Source organism: Portunus trituberculatus, chromosome 44 (genome assembly GCF_017591435.1).
Source record: "Portunus trituberculatus isolate SZX2019 chromosome 44, ASM1759143v1, whole genome shotgun sequence".
Lineage (NCBI taxonomy): Eukaryota > Metazoa > Arthropoda > Malacostraca > Decapoda > Portunidae > Portunus > Portunus trituberculatus.
In genome coordinates, this window is record NC_059298.1 from 28,586,088 (window position 1) to 28,606,087 (window position 20,000).

Consider the following 20,000-nt stretch of genomic DNA (forward strand, 5'->3'; position numbering starts at 1 on the left):
AAAGATTGCGCTTGTCACTTTGAGAGTATTAACGGGTTCCTCAATTTGGTTTTCTTTTGTGTGCGTGTGATCTTATTTCTTCATCCTACGACTTCGATGCGTAGCTCACATATGATTCATCAAGTTGCGTCATTCTGTACTTGAGTGTAATCTGCTTTTTTTCACCCTACGACTTCGATACCTCCAAAAGGGTTCCTCAAGTTGGCGTCCTTTTCTGTATATGTATGTGATTTTTTCTTTATCCAACAGCTTCGATGCTTATCTCAGAACAAATGTACAGCATAATGTATTGGATTATGATGTTCATTATCACTAGAAAGTGCAAGAAGTGTGAAGAGTCTCTATGTGAATTAGTGATCATTAATCCTCTGACTGATGCAATCTTTCTAAAAGCTCAAAGAAATGTTCTAACGCAAGCTGAGAGTAGAGTTTCGAGACACTAGTAACAGCAAGGAATGATTGAATTGCCAATACCTCCCAGCGCCTTTTGAGTTTATTTTCCCTCCATAAAATCACCTCGAGTCACACAAGATAACTAATTAATGTCACAGTTTCATGATTAGTCAAAAAGTAAAGAAAAAATCGCTAGAATTCATGAGAGGTTTCTTTCTTCCTTACCGTTTGCCGTAAGGAGTCACGGGACTGGTGGCTCCATTCTTGCGGCCCACGTTATGGCTCTCCACGGGGCCTGCTAGATTCTCCTGCGCCGCTGCCAAACCCGCGAGGACCAGCACGACGGCCGCATACCATCTCATCTCGGTGGGGCGCATGGTGAGGGAAGGCTGCGTACTTCGAGAGGGAGGGAGGGTACCTTAATCTGCTGAAGATCCTGCGTAAAGTGTTCGCTGCCGCAACTGTAAAGAAGAGGAAAGTTATGAGTATGATTACGGTCTTTATCAAACAACGTATTCCCTGAAATTTTAATCCCTTCAGTACCATAACTCGTTTTTATAATAATTTTGGTTACTATTTAGCGATTTTATGCAGTTTTCAGTTTATATGTTGGGATTATAATAGTAAAGACTGTATCCATTAATCTTCTGTCCTCCATAGACCCTTCCTAATGTCAATAGAATGATCTACTCGTACACAAATCTCAAGGTAAGTATGTGTCCCAGTACTGAAGGGGTTGTGCCTATATGCAGTAACTCTTTGCTCTCTCACCACGACTATTTTCAAGGCCGTAGAGTTGACTAGCCAGATTCTCAAGAGAGTTTCTCCAGTTAATAATATAGAATTCTTGTTAATCTGTCACTGGAATTATAGACAGTCTTAGAACCCGTGTGTAACCTGAACTAGAAGCCGAACCTAATGAAAGTAGTGGAAGTAGGACGGAGAATAGTTTCAGAATGCGGTCCTTAGTCGGGTTGTAAAGTCTATCACGTATTCAACAACTCAAAAGGGTGATTCTTATTTGGGCTGTGGATTCTATTACGTAAATTCAAAAATTCAAAAGGGTGATTCTTATTTGGGCTATGGATTCTATTACGTAAATTCATAAACTCGTACGGATGATTCTTAAATGGGCTGCAGTTTCTATTACGTATTCACAAACTCAAAAGGGTGATTGCTTCTATTGTTCCTTACAGAGTAGAAGAATGACTAAAGAATTTGGCTTTAAGTTTCGTTACACCTTCAGCGGCGACCATATCCCCATTATAAACCAGTCTGTGCCCGAACCTACCCTTAGCTAAGCCAGGTGAGACGCGCCATGCCTTAACTGGCCTGGTGTATTGAAAAATTGTCGCCAGGCACTTGGGCCCACTCGAAACGGCTATGATGGATCACTTGAGAGGGCTGCCACCGAAATGTTGTGACGTCATGGTTGTGTACACATGACCCGATTCTTGCTGCTGATGGTGCTGGAGAATGCCAATGATGATGATGATGATAGTAATGATGATAATAATAATGATAATATTTACACCAATAACAATAATGAAACCCTGACTGTTGTTCGTGGTGGTGATAAAGATGCCAATACTAATACTACTAAAATAACAATAATAACAAATAGTGTACAGATAAATAGTTTCATCATCATCATCATCAGATTTTATTATTCCAACGGAGCGCATAAAATCTCTCTCTATAGTTAAATGGAAGTATTTCGTTTCTTTTCCCTTATGTAAGAGCGAATTTGCCGTGGTACAGTGAAACCATGCGTGCTTTGGGGTCCGACAGGTCTCCAAGCGCACGGGTTCGAATCCTGTCCACGGTCCGAGTGTAGTTAGGTTGGGCTTCCTCACTCGGAGCAACGGTTTCTAGCGGGTGGGCTTTGAGATAGGAGGTACCCCAAGAAAGTACCCCTTTTAGTCCATAAATTCCCGTGAAAAGCCCACATGGTGTAAAAAAAAAAAAAGTTTAAAGAGTAGTATTTCATATAGCCACGCTGGTTTCAAAGGCTATGTTGAGAGCAGCGACTATATCAGTTTTTCCTTTCTTCTATATCTAAAAGCAAGTATTAATTTTTTCTCCTTTATGTAAGCGAATCTACTTTATTGTACCAAAAAGTCCAGCTGAAGGTGCCAGTCTCAAGAGATGTGTATACATTTCATATCATTTCATATATTTCATACATTTTCAAACACTATGTTGAGAGGAGGAGCGACTATAGCACCTTTTCCTTCCGTGGCCGTTCTTTGCCATGTGAACAGAGGCTCTAGTTTGAAAGGAGGCAAACCTAAATTCGTAAATTATAGACTGTCAACTAATTACGTCCTTTTCATTAAACGTTCCAAACCAAACCTTGGCCTTTTCCCTTGTACAAATTTTAAGTGTTTCTTTAGCAATGAGTGACATTATGGCAGCGGAAACACAATGAGAAGCTCGAAGAACTCTATACATTTTCTCCCTCTTCTTCTCCTTCTTTCCCAGCAAGTAAGCACACCCTCAGCAAGGCAATAGCCGTGAAAAGTGCAGCTGTAGTACGTGAGACGAGGCGACCACGATCACGTCTGTCCAATACCATGGCGACGATGACGATGACAGGTGACTCACGACCCGCGAATGTACGTAACAATTTCGGGTGTTGCGTCACGCTCTCGTTATTCCTCCCAAGGGCGTATTGGTTGGGATGATCGACAGGGATAAAGCCAGCTGCATCGACTCTGCTCGCGTGCCTTCGCCTTGTGTAACTTGATAAGGAAGGAAGAGGACCGATAAATGAAGAGACAGGTTCCTTTTTTTCTCAGCTTTCCTTCTTCATCGATGATCTAGTCGAAGGTTATATGAGAATGTGAAAGAGGTATTTTTCTTGTCAAACATTAACTTTCGGGTGATTAAAAGGAAATAAAGGGCAAAGAAAGGAAAGAGAGTATTTTCAGAAGGAAGGAGTAAGAGGAAAGAAAAAGAGTATTATTGAGAACAGATAAGTAAGAGCGGAAAGATCGAAGGAGAAAAGAAAGAAAAGAAAGAAAAAAAAATAAAGAAAAGAAGGAAATAAAAAAAGTAGAGACATTTAAAAAAAAACGAAGAAAAGAAACATGAATAAAAAAAACAATAAAAAAAGTGTTCCGGCAAATATTATACACTCACACTCACACCTCACCAAAACAAAGCGCTGATCAAAAACAACACAAAAAAAAAACTATCAAAAAGAATGAATAAAATAGAAATATTGAAAAAAAAAAAAACCCACCAACAAAACAAGCAAAGGAATGAGTAAAATAGAAATACTGAACAAAAATACACCAAAAACACTAACAAAAATAGCAAAATAATAAATAAAACTGAAAAAAAAAAATAAAAATACCAAGGGAATGAATGAAGCAGAAATACTGAAAAACCCAAAAACCAACAACAAAAATAGCAAAAACAATGAATAAAGTAGAAATACTAAAAAATAAACGAAAATTAACAAAAGAATGAGTAAAGCAAAAATACTGAAAAACTCCCAAAATACCAAAAAAAAAAAAAAAATACCAAAAAGAATGAATCAAGTAGAATTATCAACACACACACAGAGATGGAACCAGATGAGCTCGATGGATGAGAACTGATGGTCGAGCCGATCCTTTGTGCCAGCCAATCAGATAAGGCTTCCCTCCTAACAACCCACCAATCACTGAGCTATTAGAGGTGAGACAAGGCGGGGCTTACTCATCAGCGGGCCAACCTAATGAGAGAGAGAGAGAGAGAGAGAGAGAGAGAGAGAGAGAGAGAGAGAGAGAGAGAGAGAGAGAGAGAGAGAGAGAGAGAGCATATAAGGCTGACTAATCTGTAGAGACTCAAGCTAGGCAGCAATGACATCACAGACACACAGCAGCACACCGTCTGTACTCACGCCGCGGTGTCTGTCTCATTCTGGATGCACTGCTAGGTACTTCATTATCATCGTCATTGTTTCCTCCTCCTCCTCCTCCTCCTCCTCCTCCTCCTCCTCCTCCTCCTCCTCCTCCTTCCTCCTCCTTCTCATCATCATCTAAATTTTCTTCTTAATCTCCATTTCTGGATGCACTGCTAGGTATTTCATTATCATCGTCATCGTCTTCTTCTTCTTCTCTTCCTCCTCCTCCTCCTCCTCCTCCTCCTCCTCCTCCTCCTCCTCCTCCTCCTCCTCCTCCTCCTCCTCCTCCTCCTCCTCCTTCTCCTTCTCCTTCTTCTTCTCCTTCTCCTACTCCTCCTCCTCTTCCTCCTTTTCCTCCTCCTTCTCATCATCATCTAAATTTTCTTCTTACTCTCTTCTCATCCCAAATTTTAATATTAGACGAATAGAATTTTCTCCCATGTTTCCTCTATTCTCATTCAAAATTTTACTATTAGACGAATATCTATAGACTTCCAAGGTTTTGCCGTGTTTCCTCTGACCTATTGTGTTTGTGGGGAAGGAGTAATTGACTTCATATTAATCTTGTTCTCTCCTACTGTCTGGTCAAAAGCAAGGCACATCCAAGATACCTCTGGAGCTATCTTGAAGTTTTCGCGTGTTCCCTGTGAGTTGTCTTCGTGGGAGTAGCTAATTATCATCATCACATTAACCTCTTCCTTTCACGCTGTCATATCGAAAGCAAGACGCATCAAAGACACCTCTGGAGCTATTTTGAAGTTTTCCCGTGTTCCCTCTGAGTTGTCTTCGCGAGAGGAGCCAATTATCATCACACTAACCTCTTGAGTTCCATGACGCGTTTCCATATTCATTCTGCTTACTATTTGGTGATTTCAAACAGCTTCAGGATATTATTTGGGAAACAAAAGTGGTGAAGACCGGCCATTAGTCTTCTGACATTCATAGACCCTTCCTAATGCCAATAAAATGGTCTAATCATACACAAATCTCAAGGTAAAAAATGTGTTCCTGTTCTGTAGGAGTTAAGCTTTTTTCCCTCACGCAGTCATATAAAAAAGCAAGACATATCCATGACACTTCTGGAACTAAAAACTACCAACTGTTACTCTTTCCTTGTCTTTCTGAGGGCAGCAATTTGAGCAGGCACTTTCTCTCATGTTCACTCTCCTTGACAAGTACAAATAGATGAATAAAAACAAAAACGGCATCAAACTGCTACTGAACTGCTGGACGCGCAATACAAGGCAGTGATGTCATGCAAATGCCTCAGTAATGCGAGGGGCCCCTGAAGGCTACTCTGTCAGGGAGCTATCAGGACGCATCAGAGTACATGAGAACGTGCAGGACCGGGCTATCATAACTGAGCACCTGCTGGAAAGGGCTTGGTGATATAAACTCGGTGTGAGGTCCGTGGGCGTGGAGTACGTAGGAGTTAGTGTCATAAACTTTATTTCGACTAAGTGAGGCTGTCTTGGGTGTGTTGCACGTGCAGTTGCGTCATCACACATGCAAGGACGGGACTGAGTGTGCTGGGAGAAGCAAAAGTCTCCTTGACAGTAAAAACTTTATTATACTGGACAAAGGATGGTTTTGTCTGTATCCATTGAAAAGAAGGAAATTATCTGAGTTTAGAGCTGAACAACAGTCTTGCTTATACTCCACAGAAATTGAAGTTATCATTCGTACTCATTAAAAAGGAGGCAATTATCAGTTAAGCAGTGCATAGTAGTTTATTTTTTTAGTATTGCAAACCTTCTGTATACGTAGTCGGGAAAAAAATAATTCATTACTATTAATTAAAAAGGAAGAAAAATACGTATTTGTACAGGATAACAACTACTCTGATACTAGAAATCTGCCGGAAAAGAGAAATTCCTCACTAATAATCACTGTTGACAAGGAGAAATTTACACAAGTTTGGAGAAGATTAACAGTCTCCTTGACATTATGCAGTAATCTGCCTTACACTCAAGAAAATTTAAGTTATTTTTCACGTATTTGCTGAAAAGGAGGAGAAATATTAGAGAAGATAAGCGAAAGAGGCGGAAACATCACAAGGCCTTAGATTGTGACGTGAGGAGAGGGAGGAAAAGTGGCTTGAAGTGGAAGATTATAAAAAATAGTTGGAAAGGAGAAGAAAAAAGCGACACAAATGGGTTCTGCCTTGTAAACATGATGGACGCAACACTTCACCAAGACTCACGAGACGCGCTATTCAGAAACCAGCCCAGATCGCTTAAAGGAATTGGTTACACAAACACAACAATGAGGGCCGAGCTGTGTGTGTGTGTGTGTGTGTGTGTGTGTGTGTGTGTGTGTGTGTGTGTGTGTGTGTGTGTGTGTGTGTGTGTGTGTGTGTGTCACGAGTGAGCTGCTGCTGCCTCTGTGCCTTCTACAGTTACAGTTACGTTGTTCCTCATGTTCTTCTCCTTATATGGTCTCCACATGTCGTCCACAGCTTACATACACACGCACATACATATGCACATACGTGAGAGCTGTTAGTTTTTATATGAATGAAGAGATAAGCAAGTAAATGAGAAAAGTAAAAGGTAACAATGGTAAGTCTTCGCAACAGTGAACAAATGCACATCTATTACTTGACACTATGAGCTCTGTGGGACTCTCCTCGCCCTGGTTACGGTGTGTCGTGTGACGGGCAGCAGGGACGACTCCAAGCTTTGTTCCCGAGCTCTTAAGTTGTGACGCGCGCGGGGCCGGAGTAGGGTAGGCAAGAGTGCGTCTGGCTGAGTGGCTGACACAAGACACCACCTTCTCTTAGTCCCTCTCCCCGCCCTCACTTCTTTATGGCCTCTGCTGTAGCTCACGTCACGACAGCCGCATGTAGGTCTCCGTCCGAGTGTGCTACAAACTCCGCCGCTAAAGAACGCGTCAGAATCAGTCAGTTTCCACTTCCATGCTCAAGGAATCCCCCTCAGGCTCTTGAAGGCCTCACAACTCAGTGCAGTTCCTCAGTTCCTCAACTGTCCATTCGTTAATAGAGCAACACTGCAATTAAGACTTTTCGCAGAAGTGTGGGGACGCTGAGTTGTGACTTCTGGGAATGTGTGTGGCCTGTCTTGTCCCCTCCCGGCTTCTCTACTTTATGACTTTTGTAACTTGACTTCATTCCTTCAATTTACATACACTGATGATCTTCCCCCTCACTTCCCCGCCCCCGTCACACCCATTCGTATCACTAAAGACTGAGCACCGCAATGCATCTCAAGTAAGACCCAGCCACCAATCTGCGCCTACAAGAACGGACCCCAGCATGCAGATTCCCACGATTTTTCGCCTCGCCTCGCTTCGCCCTACAAATCCGCCACAGCACTCCTTTGTTGCCGCCCCTACGACCCTCGACCTGACAAACCTGTGCCCTCATTGACCATTACGTTACTCTGATACGCAAACTCCTTCCTTCTTCACAGCTCCTTCAGAAGCAGACTCGCTCTTATTCAGAAATGCTTCCTTCTCTTACCGCGACCATTTTCAAAGACCACTGCGAGGATTAGCCAAGTTCTAAAGAGTATTTTCCTGTTAATAATGCAGAAAACGTGTTAACATGTCACTAGAATCAAAGAAACATCCTTAAAGACCCGTGTTACTTCAATTAGAGCCCTTTGAAAATAATGAAGGTGCGGCGCGGAAGTGCTTCAAAATATGGGCCATTCATAGGTTCACGACGAAGCTTCATGAACCAGAGGCTACTGAGTACAATGCTCGGCTAAAAGAATGCTGAGGGGCGTGGCGTGGAGGAGGAGTAGGAGAGAGGGGGGAAGGGTATGCAGTGAGGCCGGACAAGACGGGGCAAGGCGAGGAAGGGCGCGAAAGGGCGGGGCAGGGTGAAGGGTAGAGAAGGGTGGGTCAGGGCGGGACGAGACAGCGACCACGAGCACACGAAATGAGGCGGCATTGTTTCGTCCTGCAGTGAGCGTGACGTCACTTCTCAACAACGAGCCCTTAATCTGTCACCAGCCCTCTCACCCCGACCCTCGCAACACCTCCCACTCACCACCACAGCCTGCCCCTCCCCAAACACTCACCCCCCTTCCAATATGTCCAAACACTGCTCTCTCTATCACCCACAGTCCCACACCCAGCCGGTCTCTCTCTAAATACTTGTCCGTCATCTCGCTTTTCATCTTCCCCGACCCTCTCTTCTATTTCTCCCACTTCACGTATCTCCCTTTCATATCTCCCCCTCTAAACAGCTTCCTTCCATCCTTCCACTCCATACATACAATTACCATTCTTTACACTCCACACACCTTCTAATCGCACTCCACACATTCCCATATCCCTCCACTCTACACACCTCCCATTCCTCCACCACTGAAACACCCCTCCCATGCACTTTGTCTCCCTTCCACCGCCGCAGCAGCCCAGCACACACAACGACCTTATTTGCGTCGCCTTTCACCTCTTATCCGTCCACAGGCGCGCCACTCCACACCCTCAATCTACCGCCTCCTCTGCAGCCACTCTTAGCGGCTCCTGGACCTGTTAAGCCGCATTGAGCGCCAATCACGGGGGCGCAAAAATAGCGTGGGTCGCCCGATAGCCAGTTAGCCAGCGGTGCGAGGTTCCTAGTGGAGGCGACGCGCAGGCCAGCCAGACGCACACAATACGATGATTGTTGGCTGCGTGGCGGCGAGACGCTTCTACGTGGACCACAGACACGCCCGTCTTGGGGTCGCAGTGTTTATATCACCGCCACCTTCCTGACTTACGCCGGCCGCCCTTCTCTTTTTTTAGCCGCTGCTCTTTCTTTAGCTCAGTCCACTCTTGACCTTTCTTTTTGTTGTACTTAGTTTATATGTGTTAGTTCTTTATTGTCCTTGCCTCTTTATTCATTTACATTGATATTAATGATTTTTTTTTTTTTTAACAGTGTATATTTTTACCCATTAACCTTCCATTCAGATAGATGTATTTTCAATTCTATTTTTTCTTCTCTTAATGTTTTGTTAATATATAAGGTTTTCATTGCAAATTGGTACTTGAATATGTGTGGTACCTTTACTTAAATTCTATTATAACTAATTTACATTTACAATTTTTCTTTTCTTACTATGGCATCTGGCAATTTCATTTTTTCTTATCAGTGTTTGGTTAATCACATGAACCATACACTGACAGATGTTAAAGACATTTTGAAGTACGTCGCCACATACTTGAGAATCATCCTGTGTAATAAATTTCCCTGTCAAGATTATCCTTCTGCGTACTTCTCTCCAATTCATTAACTGTCAGATTAAGTTGAAGTATATACTAAAAAGACGTAAACTACTTGCAACTCTCGAAGCAAAACTAGGCACTGATAATCACACATACAATTCAGTCACCTATCAATATTTCCCTGTTACGTCACTGTCCCCTTGCATTACCAGTCGTGTTAGGTTTATTTACTCGGAGAGGCATGAATTCCGGTAAAAATATCGGTTTTTTTTTTAGGAGAGTTAATGTACAAGAAGCCGACAGGACTACACGTTACTGTCCCTGTGAAATTACGTACATAGAAGCGAGCGTCAGAGCTAATGGCGTCCTCCTCTGCTTGCAACTCACGACACGCAGCCAGTCACGGAAAACAACGTCGTCACTTGCAAGTAACTCGTTAGTCCTGAACGGGTCATTGCTCCTTGCACTCCCTCACCCGCGCTTCCGCTCATCCCGCCGACAAGAATGCTAATCAGTCACTAGGGTCGTTGCAGCACTGAAAGCACAGCAAGAACACAGCTGCACAAATGCTATTAATGGACAATGTGTTAATACTTCATCATAAAACTAACACACGATGAAGGCACGAGGAACACATGTGCAGCGAAACACAGAACAGAGCATGTCATGAAGAGCGCCCGAGACAAGGCGGAAAGCAGAGAGCAACACAACACAACGCACTGAAACAAGCGACGAGAAAGAGAAAACAAAGCACAGTCTACACACAAACGCACACACACACACACACACACACACACACACACACACACACACACACACACACACACACACACACACACACACACACACACATATCATCACACTAAATCAACACCAGCACATGAAATAAACAACATATGTCTTAAAAACACGCTCTTCTGACACAAGGACGGCGCGGTCACACGTCGTAAAATGTATATCATGCGCACTGACACTACTACATACACTCTCTCTCTCTCTCTCTCTCTCTCTCTCTCTCTCTCTCTCTCTCTCTCTCTCTCTCTCTTACGCTTTTGCTCTCACTAAGCGAAAATAACACTCCTCTTTGTTCCGTCACCAGGCTATAAGGAGCAGCTGAGGGTGTTGGCACAAGAAAGCAAGGCCTCCTATACCCTGTCATCATTCCTACCGCCACAAGCAGACTCATTTACGATATCTTAATGTCAGTAGAGGAGAAAGAGTGAGGGAGAGAGAGAGAGAGAGAGAGAGAGAGAGAGAGAGAGAGAGAGAGAGAGAGAGAGAGAGAGAGAGAGAGAGAGAGAGAGAGAGAGAGTGTGCGCAGGAATAAGCGAGAACGTAAAGGACTGCAAGAAAGTTGAGGGTGTGACTTTCATTGCTTCTAGTGTTTATGGCTCACAAGTTTAAAGAGGAGAGAATGAGAAAGGTGGGACGTATCGGATGGTTCTCTCACTTGTATTGTAAAGGAGTCCGGTAAGCGTGTTGTTGTTGCTTATTAGGGATGAATCAGTAGTAGTGGTGGTGGTGGTGGTGTTGGTGGTTGTAGCGGTTGAGGCACAAGTAGTAGTAGTAGTAGTAGTAGTAGTAGTAGTAGTAGTAGTAGTAGTAGTAGTAGTAGTAGTAGTAGTAGTAGTAGTAGTAGTAGTAGTAGTAGTAGTAGTAGTAGTAGTAGTAGTAGTAGTAGTAGTAGTAGTAGTAGTAGTAGTAGTAGTAGTAGTAGTAATAGAAGTAATAGTAGTAGTAGTAGTAGTAGTAGTAGTAGTAGTAGTAGTAGTAGTAGTAGTAGTAGTAGTAGTAGTAGTAGTAGTAGTAGCAATAGTATTAATAGTAGTACAGTTAGTAGCTGAATAGTAGCAACACTAAAACACAATAATGAAAAATATACGTCACTTCAATCATTTGGGGCACAGCAACTAGAAAAAGCGAGGCATTAGATACTCAAATGCGTCAGTCAGTCAGTCAGTCAGAGTTCACGCCTGCAGGTACTGGAGATGTTTAAAGGTCCCTCCATATACAGCGTTTGAGGGCCTGCCTACTACTACATCCGTAACACAGAAGTGGGAGGAGTATTGTGTTTCAAGTGTGAGTTATATAGAGAGTGAAGGAGGAAAGGAAAACGTCACTACCACAGATGCCTACATACACACTCACATACAGACTCTCTCTCTCTCTCTCTCTCTCTCTCTCTCTCTCTCTCTCTCTCTCTCTCTCTCCTTCCGTCATTCATTCATTCCATATTTTTTCATTCATTTTTTCTTTCCTTTCTTCCTAAATGATTTTCTTAATTTTCATTCTCCTTCCTTCTCTTTCCTTACTCCTTGCCGCGCCCACTCTCTCTCTCTCTCTCTCTCTCTCTCTCTCTCTCTCTCTCTCTCTCTGTAGCTTCCAAATTTTCGTGTATTTTCAGAAAGGGAGCACTTTTTTTCGTGCATTATTATTGTATTTAGGTATATCCGGGTTGGTCGTGACGTAAGGAGCAGCGCGGCGCTTTATGCCTCGCCTCGCCTGCCTTCCCTGCCTTCCTTGCCTTGCTTGCACCTGCGGAACTCCCTCACGACAAGCCAAACCAATCCCAGAATAGTGATGACAGCGATGATGACTGCAGTGGTGGTGGTGGTGGCAGTGGTGATGGTGGTGGTAGTAGTAGTAGTAGTAGTAGTAGTAGTAGTAGTAGTAGTAGTAGTAGTAGTAGTAGGAGGAGGAGGAGGAGGAGGAGGAGGAGGAGGAGGAGGAGGAGGAGGAGGAGGAGGAGGAGGAGGAGGAGGAGGAGGAGGAGGAGGAGGAGGAGGAGGAGGAGGAGGAGGAGGAGGAGGAGGAGGAGGAGGAGGAGGAGGAAAGAGAAAATATTATATAATTTTCATTTTCTTTCTTTTTACGCGATTACAACGACAAGAATAGCAACATCAACTGCACACTACTACTACCACCATCGCTACTACTACTACTACTACTATTACTACTACTACTACTACTACTACTACTACTACTACTACTAGTACTACTACTACTACTACTACTACTACTACTACTATTACTACTACTACTACTACTACTGCTATATTGCTTCCACCACCACCATCATCACCACCACCTCCACCACCACCACCACCACCACCACCACCACCACCACCACCACCACCACCACCACCACCACCACCACCACCACCACCAAGCATAAAACACATTAATGATGCACACTTCCCCCAAAGCCATCTAACAAGTGGTAATAGAACCCGCAGACTTAAATGAAATGCGGCAAGCCTTTACCGCAGACTTTTACTCCTCCGTACGTGTTGATATCGAGGTAACTGGAAAATGGTAGTAGTAGTAGTAGTAGTAGTAGTAGTAGTAGTAGTAGTAGTAGTAGTAGTAGTAGTAGTAGTAGTAGTAGTAGTAGTAGTAGTAGTAGTAGTGTTAATAACGATGATAATAATGATAACAACAATAACAATGATGATGATAATAATAAAATCAATGTAGTAAAAAGAATAACGATAATGATAATAATAATAATAATAATAATAATAATAATAATAATAATAATAATAATAATAACAGCACTAGCAATAATAACGGCAACAGTAATAGCAACAGCAAACATCAAACCACTAAGGTAACTAGTAACCCACTTACACACTTAACCACTGAACTACTTAGAACAAATCTCAGCCTCCTCCCATCACAAGTCTGCATACATTCACGGCCTTGACAGAGATCATTCAACTTTACTGCTTCATTAAATGCTTCTCTCAAATCCACCGCTCTAATTTATCTGCAGTGTCTTCACCTCTTCACTAAATGTTAAAGCTTTTTTGCACTCCGTTAGTTAAAGTTTATCCTCTGTCTCATTCTTTGTTTCCTCTATTCCTTCTCCTCAGTTCTGTCTGTCCACACTCGAGTATTGTTTTCTTCGTGGCCTTCTTGACGTCATACGGGAGGAAGGCAGCCAAATATCCCGTATGTCTGGCAGCGCTCAACATAGAAACTGCTGCTGTAGCGTGTAAGGTTTTCAGCTGACTCGTGTACTGTCATATGTATTAGCCCGAATGAAACGAAGACATGGCAAGCGGAACTGGTGTATTATAATGCATGAAAATTGTTTATTACCCTACCTATTACTGTGATTTTAAGAGATTTTGTATAGACTATTTTTAGGTCCTTTTCTTTTTATGTCATCTTTACGTTACGGTGGTATAGTTTAAATTCACGATATTCATACATCTCCATTACTTATGATCACTTGCAACTTTCTAGTACCTCATTCGATTCATTTCCCCAACCTACCCCACCATCTTCACTCCACAAGTTTGCCGCACTATCGCTTCTATTATCAACTTTGCTTCTACGCTTATTTCAAAAGAACCATCCACGGGCTATCCCATGGTTATTTGTTCAGTCAATTTCATAACCCCATCGGCGCCGCTATGCAACACTTTCCACTCAGTGTCTCACCCGTTCGATTAATCTCACTAGTGCATGAGTTACTGGTGTCTTCCCTCCTCTACCTCCACACCTGACAAACACAATCATGGTTAGTCTTTTTTTTCCGCCTTCCAAGAGTCAAAACACCGGCACAAGTGGAAGCATCAGATCACGCAGGAAACTCCTCTCTTATTATTCCTTTGTTGCCTCACTTTACGAACCTTTCCTGTTTCCTTTTCTATCTCTTATTATTCCTGTTGCCTCACTTTACGCCTTTCCTGTTTCCCTTTGTTTTCCTGGGCTCTTTATCAAGTATTGCTTCTCCTCGAGCTTAGTTAGGGTGCCTAGCATAACTTCGGAGTAAAATCTCGACGGAAATCACCAATAGAAATAGAAATCATCAAATACCTGTGGTTTTCATTTTTTTTTTTTTTTTTACTTCAACCGTCTAAACATATTCATATGATAAATAAATGTTATACTATAATCGGTAATACAAAAGCGAGACAGATATCCCTTGTTGTTTATGATGCTCAGAATATCATCACTGTCAGCTACAACAACAGAAGTAGCAGTAATGAAAAAGAGAAGCAACACGAACACTACCATAGTACCAACAACAACAGTAACTTCATTAACAACAATAACAATAACAAACAACTGCGAGGTAAGCATTCAGCACCGGCCAATGACCTAACGAAGCAGAGTAGACCGTTTCAGTGAAGTAGAGAGCGGAAGAAAGGATATTTGTAGGAAAAGCATGAACTAATAGTGCAAGAGGAAGGCATGGCTGGAGAGACGAGGCAACAACAACACCCCGTGGCCCACTGCTGCAACAGAAAGCCGCTCTTGTATACCAGTAAGTACATCTTTCGGCCGCCTCTTCATGCCTCTCTCTCTCACTCACTTACACACTTGATCGACTTTCCTGTGACTATCTTCCTGTGTGTGTGTGTGTGTGTGTGTGTGTGTGTGTGTGTGTGTGTGTGTGTGTGTGTGTGTGTGTGTGTGTGTGTGTGTGTGTGTGTGTGTGTGTGTGTGTGTGTGTGTGTGTGTGTGTGTGCAGTGTCAGTGAGTTTACACACACACACACACACACACACACACACACACACACACACACACACACACACACACACACACACATGAAGAACAATATAACTTGATGTACGTGTCACGGTGCCTCGTAACTCCCCCTCTTTAACCTTTCCCTTTGTAATTAAAATGATGAACCGAGAAAATTAAACGCTCTGAAGACACATCCAAGAACATACAAGCACACCCTAACTGCTACATAAATTTATACTACACGAGAGAGAGAGAGAGAGAGAGAGAGAGAGAGAGAGAGAGAGAGAGAGAGAGAGAGAGAGAGAGAGAGAGAGAGAGAGAGAGAGAGAGAGAGAGAGAGAGAGAGAGAGAGAGAGAGAGAGAGAGAGAGAGAGAGAGAGAGAGAGAGAGAGAGAGAGAGAGAGAGAGAGAGAGAGAGAGAGAGAGAGAGAGAGAGAGAGAGAGAGAGAGAGAAAATTCAAATACAACTAAATTTCCTTCCTTTTCCTTAAATATGATGCGGATATAGATAAGCAAAGCAAGCAAGAAGACATTTATTCTGCTTATTATTTGGTGATTCTATACAGCTTCAGAAACATATATGGGGGATTAAAATGGTGAAGCCTCTGGCCATTAATCTTCTGACCTCCATAGACCCTTCCTAATATAAGCAAAATGGTCTAATCGTACACAGATTTCAAGGTAAAAATGTGTCTCCAGGACTGAAGAGGTTAACTTCGAGACTGGACTGGCCAACCGATCCACATGTCTGTTTTACCAGATTGTTTTTTCACCAGGACAGCAAATTAGTCAGGTGTTTATTTCTATGCCACCGTGGACCAGCTTCGTTTATAAGTAAGAGAGAGAGAGAGAGAGAGAGAGAGAGAGAGAGAGAGAGAGAGAGAGAGAGAGAGAGAGAGAGAGAGAGAGAGAGAGAGAGAGAGAGAGAGAGAGAGAGAGAGAGAGAGAGAGAGAGAGAGAGAGAGAGAGAGAGAGAGAGAGAGAATAATGAAACAAAGAAAAGAAAGAAAGAATAGAAAGAAAGAAAGAAAGGAAGGAAAAAAAGAAGGAAAAAAGGAAAGAAGGTAGGAAGAAAGGACAGAGAGAGAGAGAGAGAGAGAGAGAGAGAGAGAGAGAGAGAGAGAGAGAGAGAGAAATAAGAGTCCAGGCAGAGAGTGACCTTGAGCAGTCCGCCACGTCCAACGCCGAACCCTCTTTTCCACTCACGTCATCTTCCGAGGCTCAGGTTCGAGGGGCGGCGGAGGTAACGCAACCCTTCCGGACGTGATGCAAACTCACAACAATGGCTCGCTATCACGCCTGCAGCAGGAGCACCGCCACCACTCAGGTAAGTACGCACACGCGGCGCCACGTGACCTCGGTGCTGCGGCGCCCAAAATATCAATCAGTCAGTGTACAGTACGCACACCGATACTCTCTTGTCCATCCGCTGCCACTAACGCCGCCACCGCCGCTGAATCAGGTGTTATAGATAGACTGTTTTCCTGACGCATAGCTGAGACGCTCGTTGCTCAACATTAAAGAAATGTCTTAAAGATATTTGACAGAAAGCGAAAGGAATTGAAAAGTTAGTCAGAATCAATACAAAATTAACACACGCACAAGAATAGTGATCTGAAACGTGACGAAAAATGTGAAGAACACTAATAATGCCCACAATAGAGAAGTAAAGTTATAACATATAGATATGTTTGCTGACTGATTGAATTGAAAAGTTAGTCAGAATCAATAGAAAATTACCACACGCACAAGAATAGTGATCTGAAACGTGACGAAAAATGTGAAAAACACCAATAATGCCCACAATAGTGAAGTAAAGTTATAACATATAGATATGTTTGCTGAATGATTGATTGGTTCATTGATTCATTGAATAACGAAGCCACATCTCTTCAGACGGATGAGCGAGTGAGCTATGAACAATCAGGCTACCTTTCGTCAAATAAAAAAAAATATATATAAATAACAAAGAGGAGTTTTAATGGGTATTTCATTTACTGAATGTATACTAAAATAAGTGAATTATATATTGTAGCAATAATGTTCTTTTATTTATCTATTTAGGCAGATAGAGCAACGTATGAAACTCTTCTCTCTTACTTCTCAACTAAAAAGTTCCAAATGACATAAAAGAAAAAGAAACATTAATTTGTGTTCCATAGCAAGATTCAGTGGCAATAATGTTTCTTTTCAATATAAACAACAGAGTGTAACACAGAAAGCACCATCCAAGCAATAGTGTATAGCAACCCTGAAGGCGCCAGGCAGCTTAAGTAAATGTATTGGTAGCGTGGGTGGCCAGAACACTGCTGTACACACTGACTTAGAACACTTGCCACTCTGTATAGACCCTGTGCACGTAGTAACCCAGGTGCCAGGTAACTAACCCCTTACACACACACACACACACACACACACACACACACACACACACACACACACACACACACACACACACACACACACCTCCATCACTGTCTTGTTTTCCACCCTTCCGTATCTCTTCAGCCAAACATTTTCATCAGTCACTGTCTCTCTTCTTTTTTTTTTCTAGCCTCCTCCATCTTCCTTATTCTTCCTCCTGACTGAACTAATCTTCTTCCGCCTTACTTACGCACTCCTCTTTTTTCTTCTTTTTCTTCTTTATCCTCCTTCCTTCTCTTATTCATATTTTTACTTGCTTTCTGTCTTTATTTCGTTGCCTTATCTTGACGCTTTTCTTCTCTTGTTTTTCTTCTACATCTTCCACTTCTTCCTCATCTTGCTACTACTACTACTACTACTACTACTACTACTACTACTACTACTACTACTACTATAAACACATTATTTTCTTTCCTTCCACATTTTACTCCTCAACCACTTATATATTTCTCTCCATTAGTTGCACCAACCTAGTCACACACACACATACACACACACACACACACACAACACACACACACACACACACACACACACACACACACACACACACACACCCTCGTTTCCCATAATACTCAATCAGCGCCACTTTTGTTCACCCTTACACACGTTCCTTAATCCAATCCCTCCCAGTACATTAAGATAACCTTTTTTCCTTCTCCCCTTTCTTCCTTCCTTCCTTCCTTCCTTCATCCTCTGTATCTTTCTATCCTTCTTTCTCCCACGCACACAAACACACACCTTTTCCTCCTCCTCCTCCTCCTCCTCCTCCTCCTCCTCCTTCTCCTTCTCGTCTGCCTTCCCCACTTCACTCTTCATTTAGATAAGGAAAGCATCTCGCCCCTAAAGAGTGGCCGTTCACACCCATGCTGTCCTTTGTGTGTTTATCCCCCCTCACGGTCACGGATTTAAGACAAGGGCCGTGGGGATGAGAGGAGTGGTGTGGTGGTTCAGGGTAATGGAAAACCCAGCAGCCCCAAGCCTCGTCTGTTTCTTCTACAAGCTGCTGCCGCTACTGAACGTGATAAGTCCCAAGTCTGGCATCTCTAAATACAAGTACGGAAGATGATATGGTGAGGTATGGATGGCGACGTGGATGGAGAGAGAGAGAGAGAGAGAGAGAGAGAGAGAGAGAGAGAGAGAGAGAGAGAGAGAGAGAGAGAGAGAGATCTGCTCATCACTTCCACTTGCATAAGATCGTTTGAATTTAAGTTATGATAATGAATGAGTGACAAGGAGGAAGAAGAAAGAAAGAAGGAAAGAAGGAAAGAAAGAAAGAACGAAAGGACGAAAAAAAGACTAGAAAAAGAAAGAGACACAGAAAAAAGAGACGGGGGAGGAAGAAATGAAAAAAAGAAAGACAAATAGAGAGATAAAAGCTAAGTCAATAACATGCATGACACACACACACACACGCACACACACACACACACACACACACACACACACACACACACACACACACACACACACACACACACACACACACACCAGGCATCTCATAACAGAGGCATTTCTTCGACCCCCTCACTGTTTTAAAAAGAATATCACCCACACAAGTGACTCACAATATTAAATTTGACAAGGGCCAGCTGGGACACACCGTCACCACCACCACCACCATCACCACCACCACCACCAGCCACGACCAACCATCACTACCACTACCAGCCACGACCACACACTTTTATCTACTTATAGCACCATTTTCACTACCTACTACCACTATTACGACTACTGCTACCACCTTCACAGCTACTATTATCACCAACCATCACTACCACTACCAGCCACGACCACTACCAGCCACGACCACACTTTATCTACCACCACCACCACCAGCCACTTATAGCACCATTTCCACTACCTACTACCACTACTACGACTACTGCTGCCACCATCACAACTACTACTATCTCTAAGGTCATCTTAATCTGAATCACAAATGCAAAACTTAAAAGAAAAAAATTTACTTAGTTTATTATTATTATTATTATTATTATTATTATTATTATTATTATTATTATTATTATTTTATTCTTGTTATTTTTTTTTCTATCTTGACTTTAGAATAACTACGGTTTTATTTCTTTGATTTTTTTTCTTTGACTTTTCTGTCGTATACATATTTTTCTTTCTTCTAGTTCAGTTTTCTTTTTCTTCTTTTCTTCTAGTTATTTTCTTTTCTTTCTAGTTCAATTTTTTCTTTTCTTTTTTCAACCAGATTTTTTTCTTATTCTAGTTAAGTTATTTTTTCTTTCTTCGAGTTCAATTTTTTTTTTTCTTATATCTCAAACAACATGTATTCCTATTTTTTTTTCCCCTTATACAAGTTTCTTCAAAATAATCTTTCTTTCCTTTATCTATACTTACTTCTCTTATACTCCTACTTTGCATATCACAACAAAAAATAAAGAAAAACATTCGTAGGAGATTGAAAAAAAGAAGAAAAAAACTCTACATTTACTTTTTTCTTTGGGATAATCTTTTCTTAGTCGGAAAAAGGGAAAGGGAAGGATTTATCTGATATTGGACCAACGGACTTCTCTTTTCCCTTTTCTTTCATTCTTTTCTTATCTTACGGGCTTCTCTTTTCCTTTCCCTTCATTCTTTTCTGATA

The 20,000-nt window shown here is 42.3% G+C and overlaps 1 protein-coding gene across 3 annotated transcripts in view; it reads right to left on the reverse strand.

Moving 5' to 3' along the window:
• Nucleotides 1–20,000, reverse strand: part of LOC123519026 — a 78,540-nt gene that overhangs the window by 25,820 nt on the left and 32,720 nt on the right. For all 3 annotated transcript variants that reach the window (XM_045280157.1, XM_045280156.1, XM_045280155.1), the window contains one exon: nt 619–854. In XM_045280157.1, coding sequence (XP_045136092.1) covers nt 619–770 — 152 coding nt within the window. In that variant the 5' untranslated portion in view covers nt 771–854. The remainder of the gene's footprint in view (nt 1–618; nt 855–20,000) is intronic.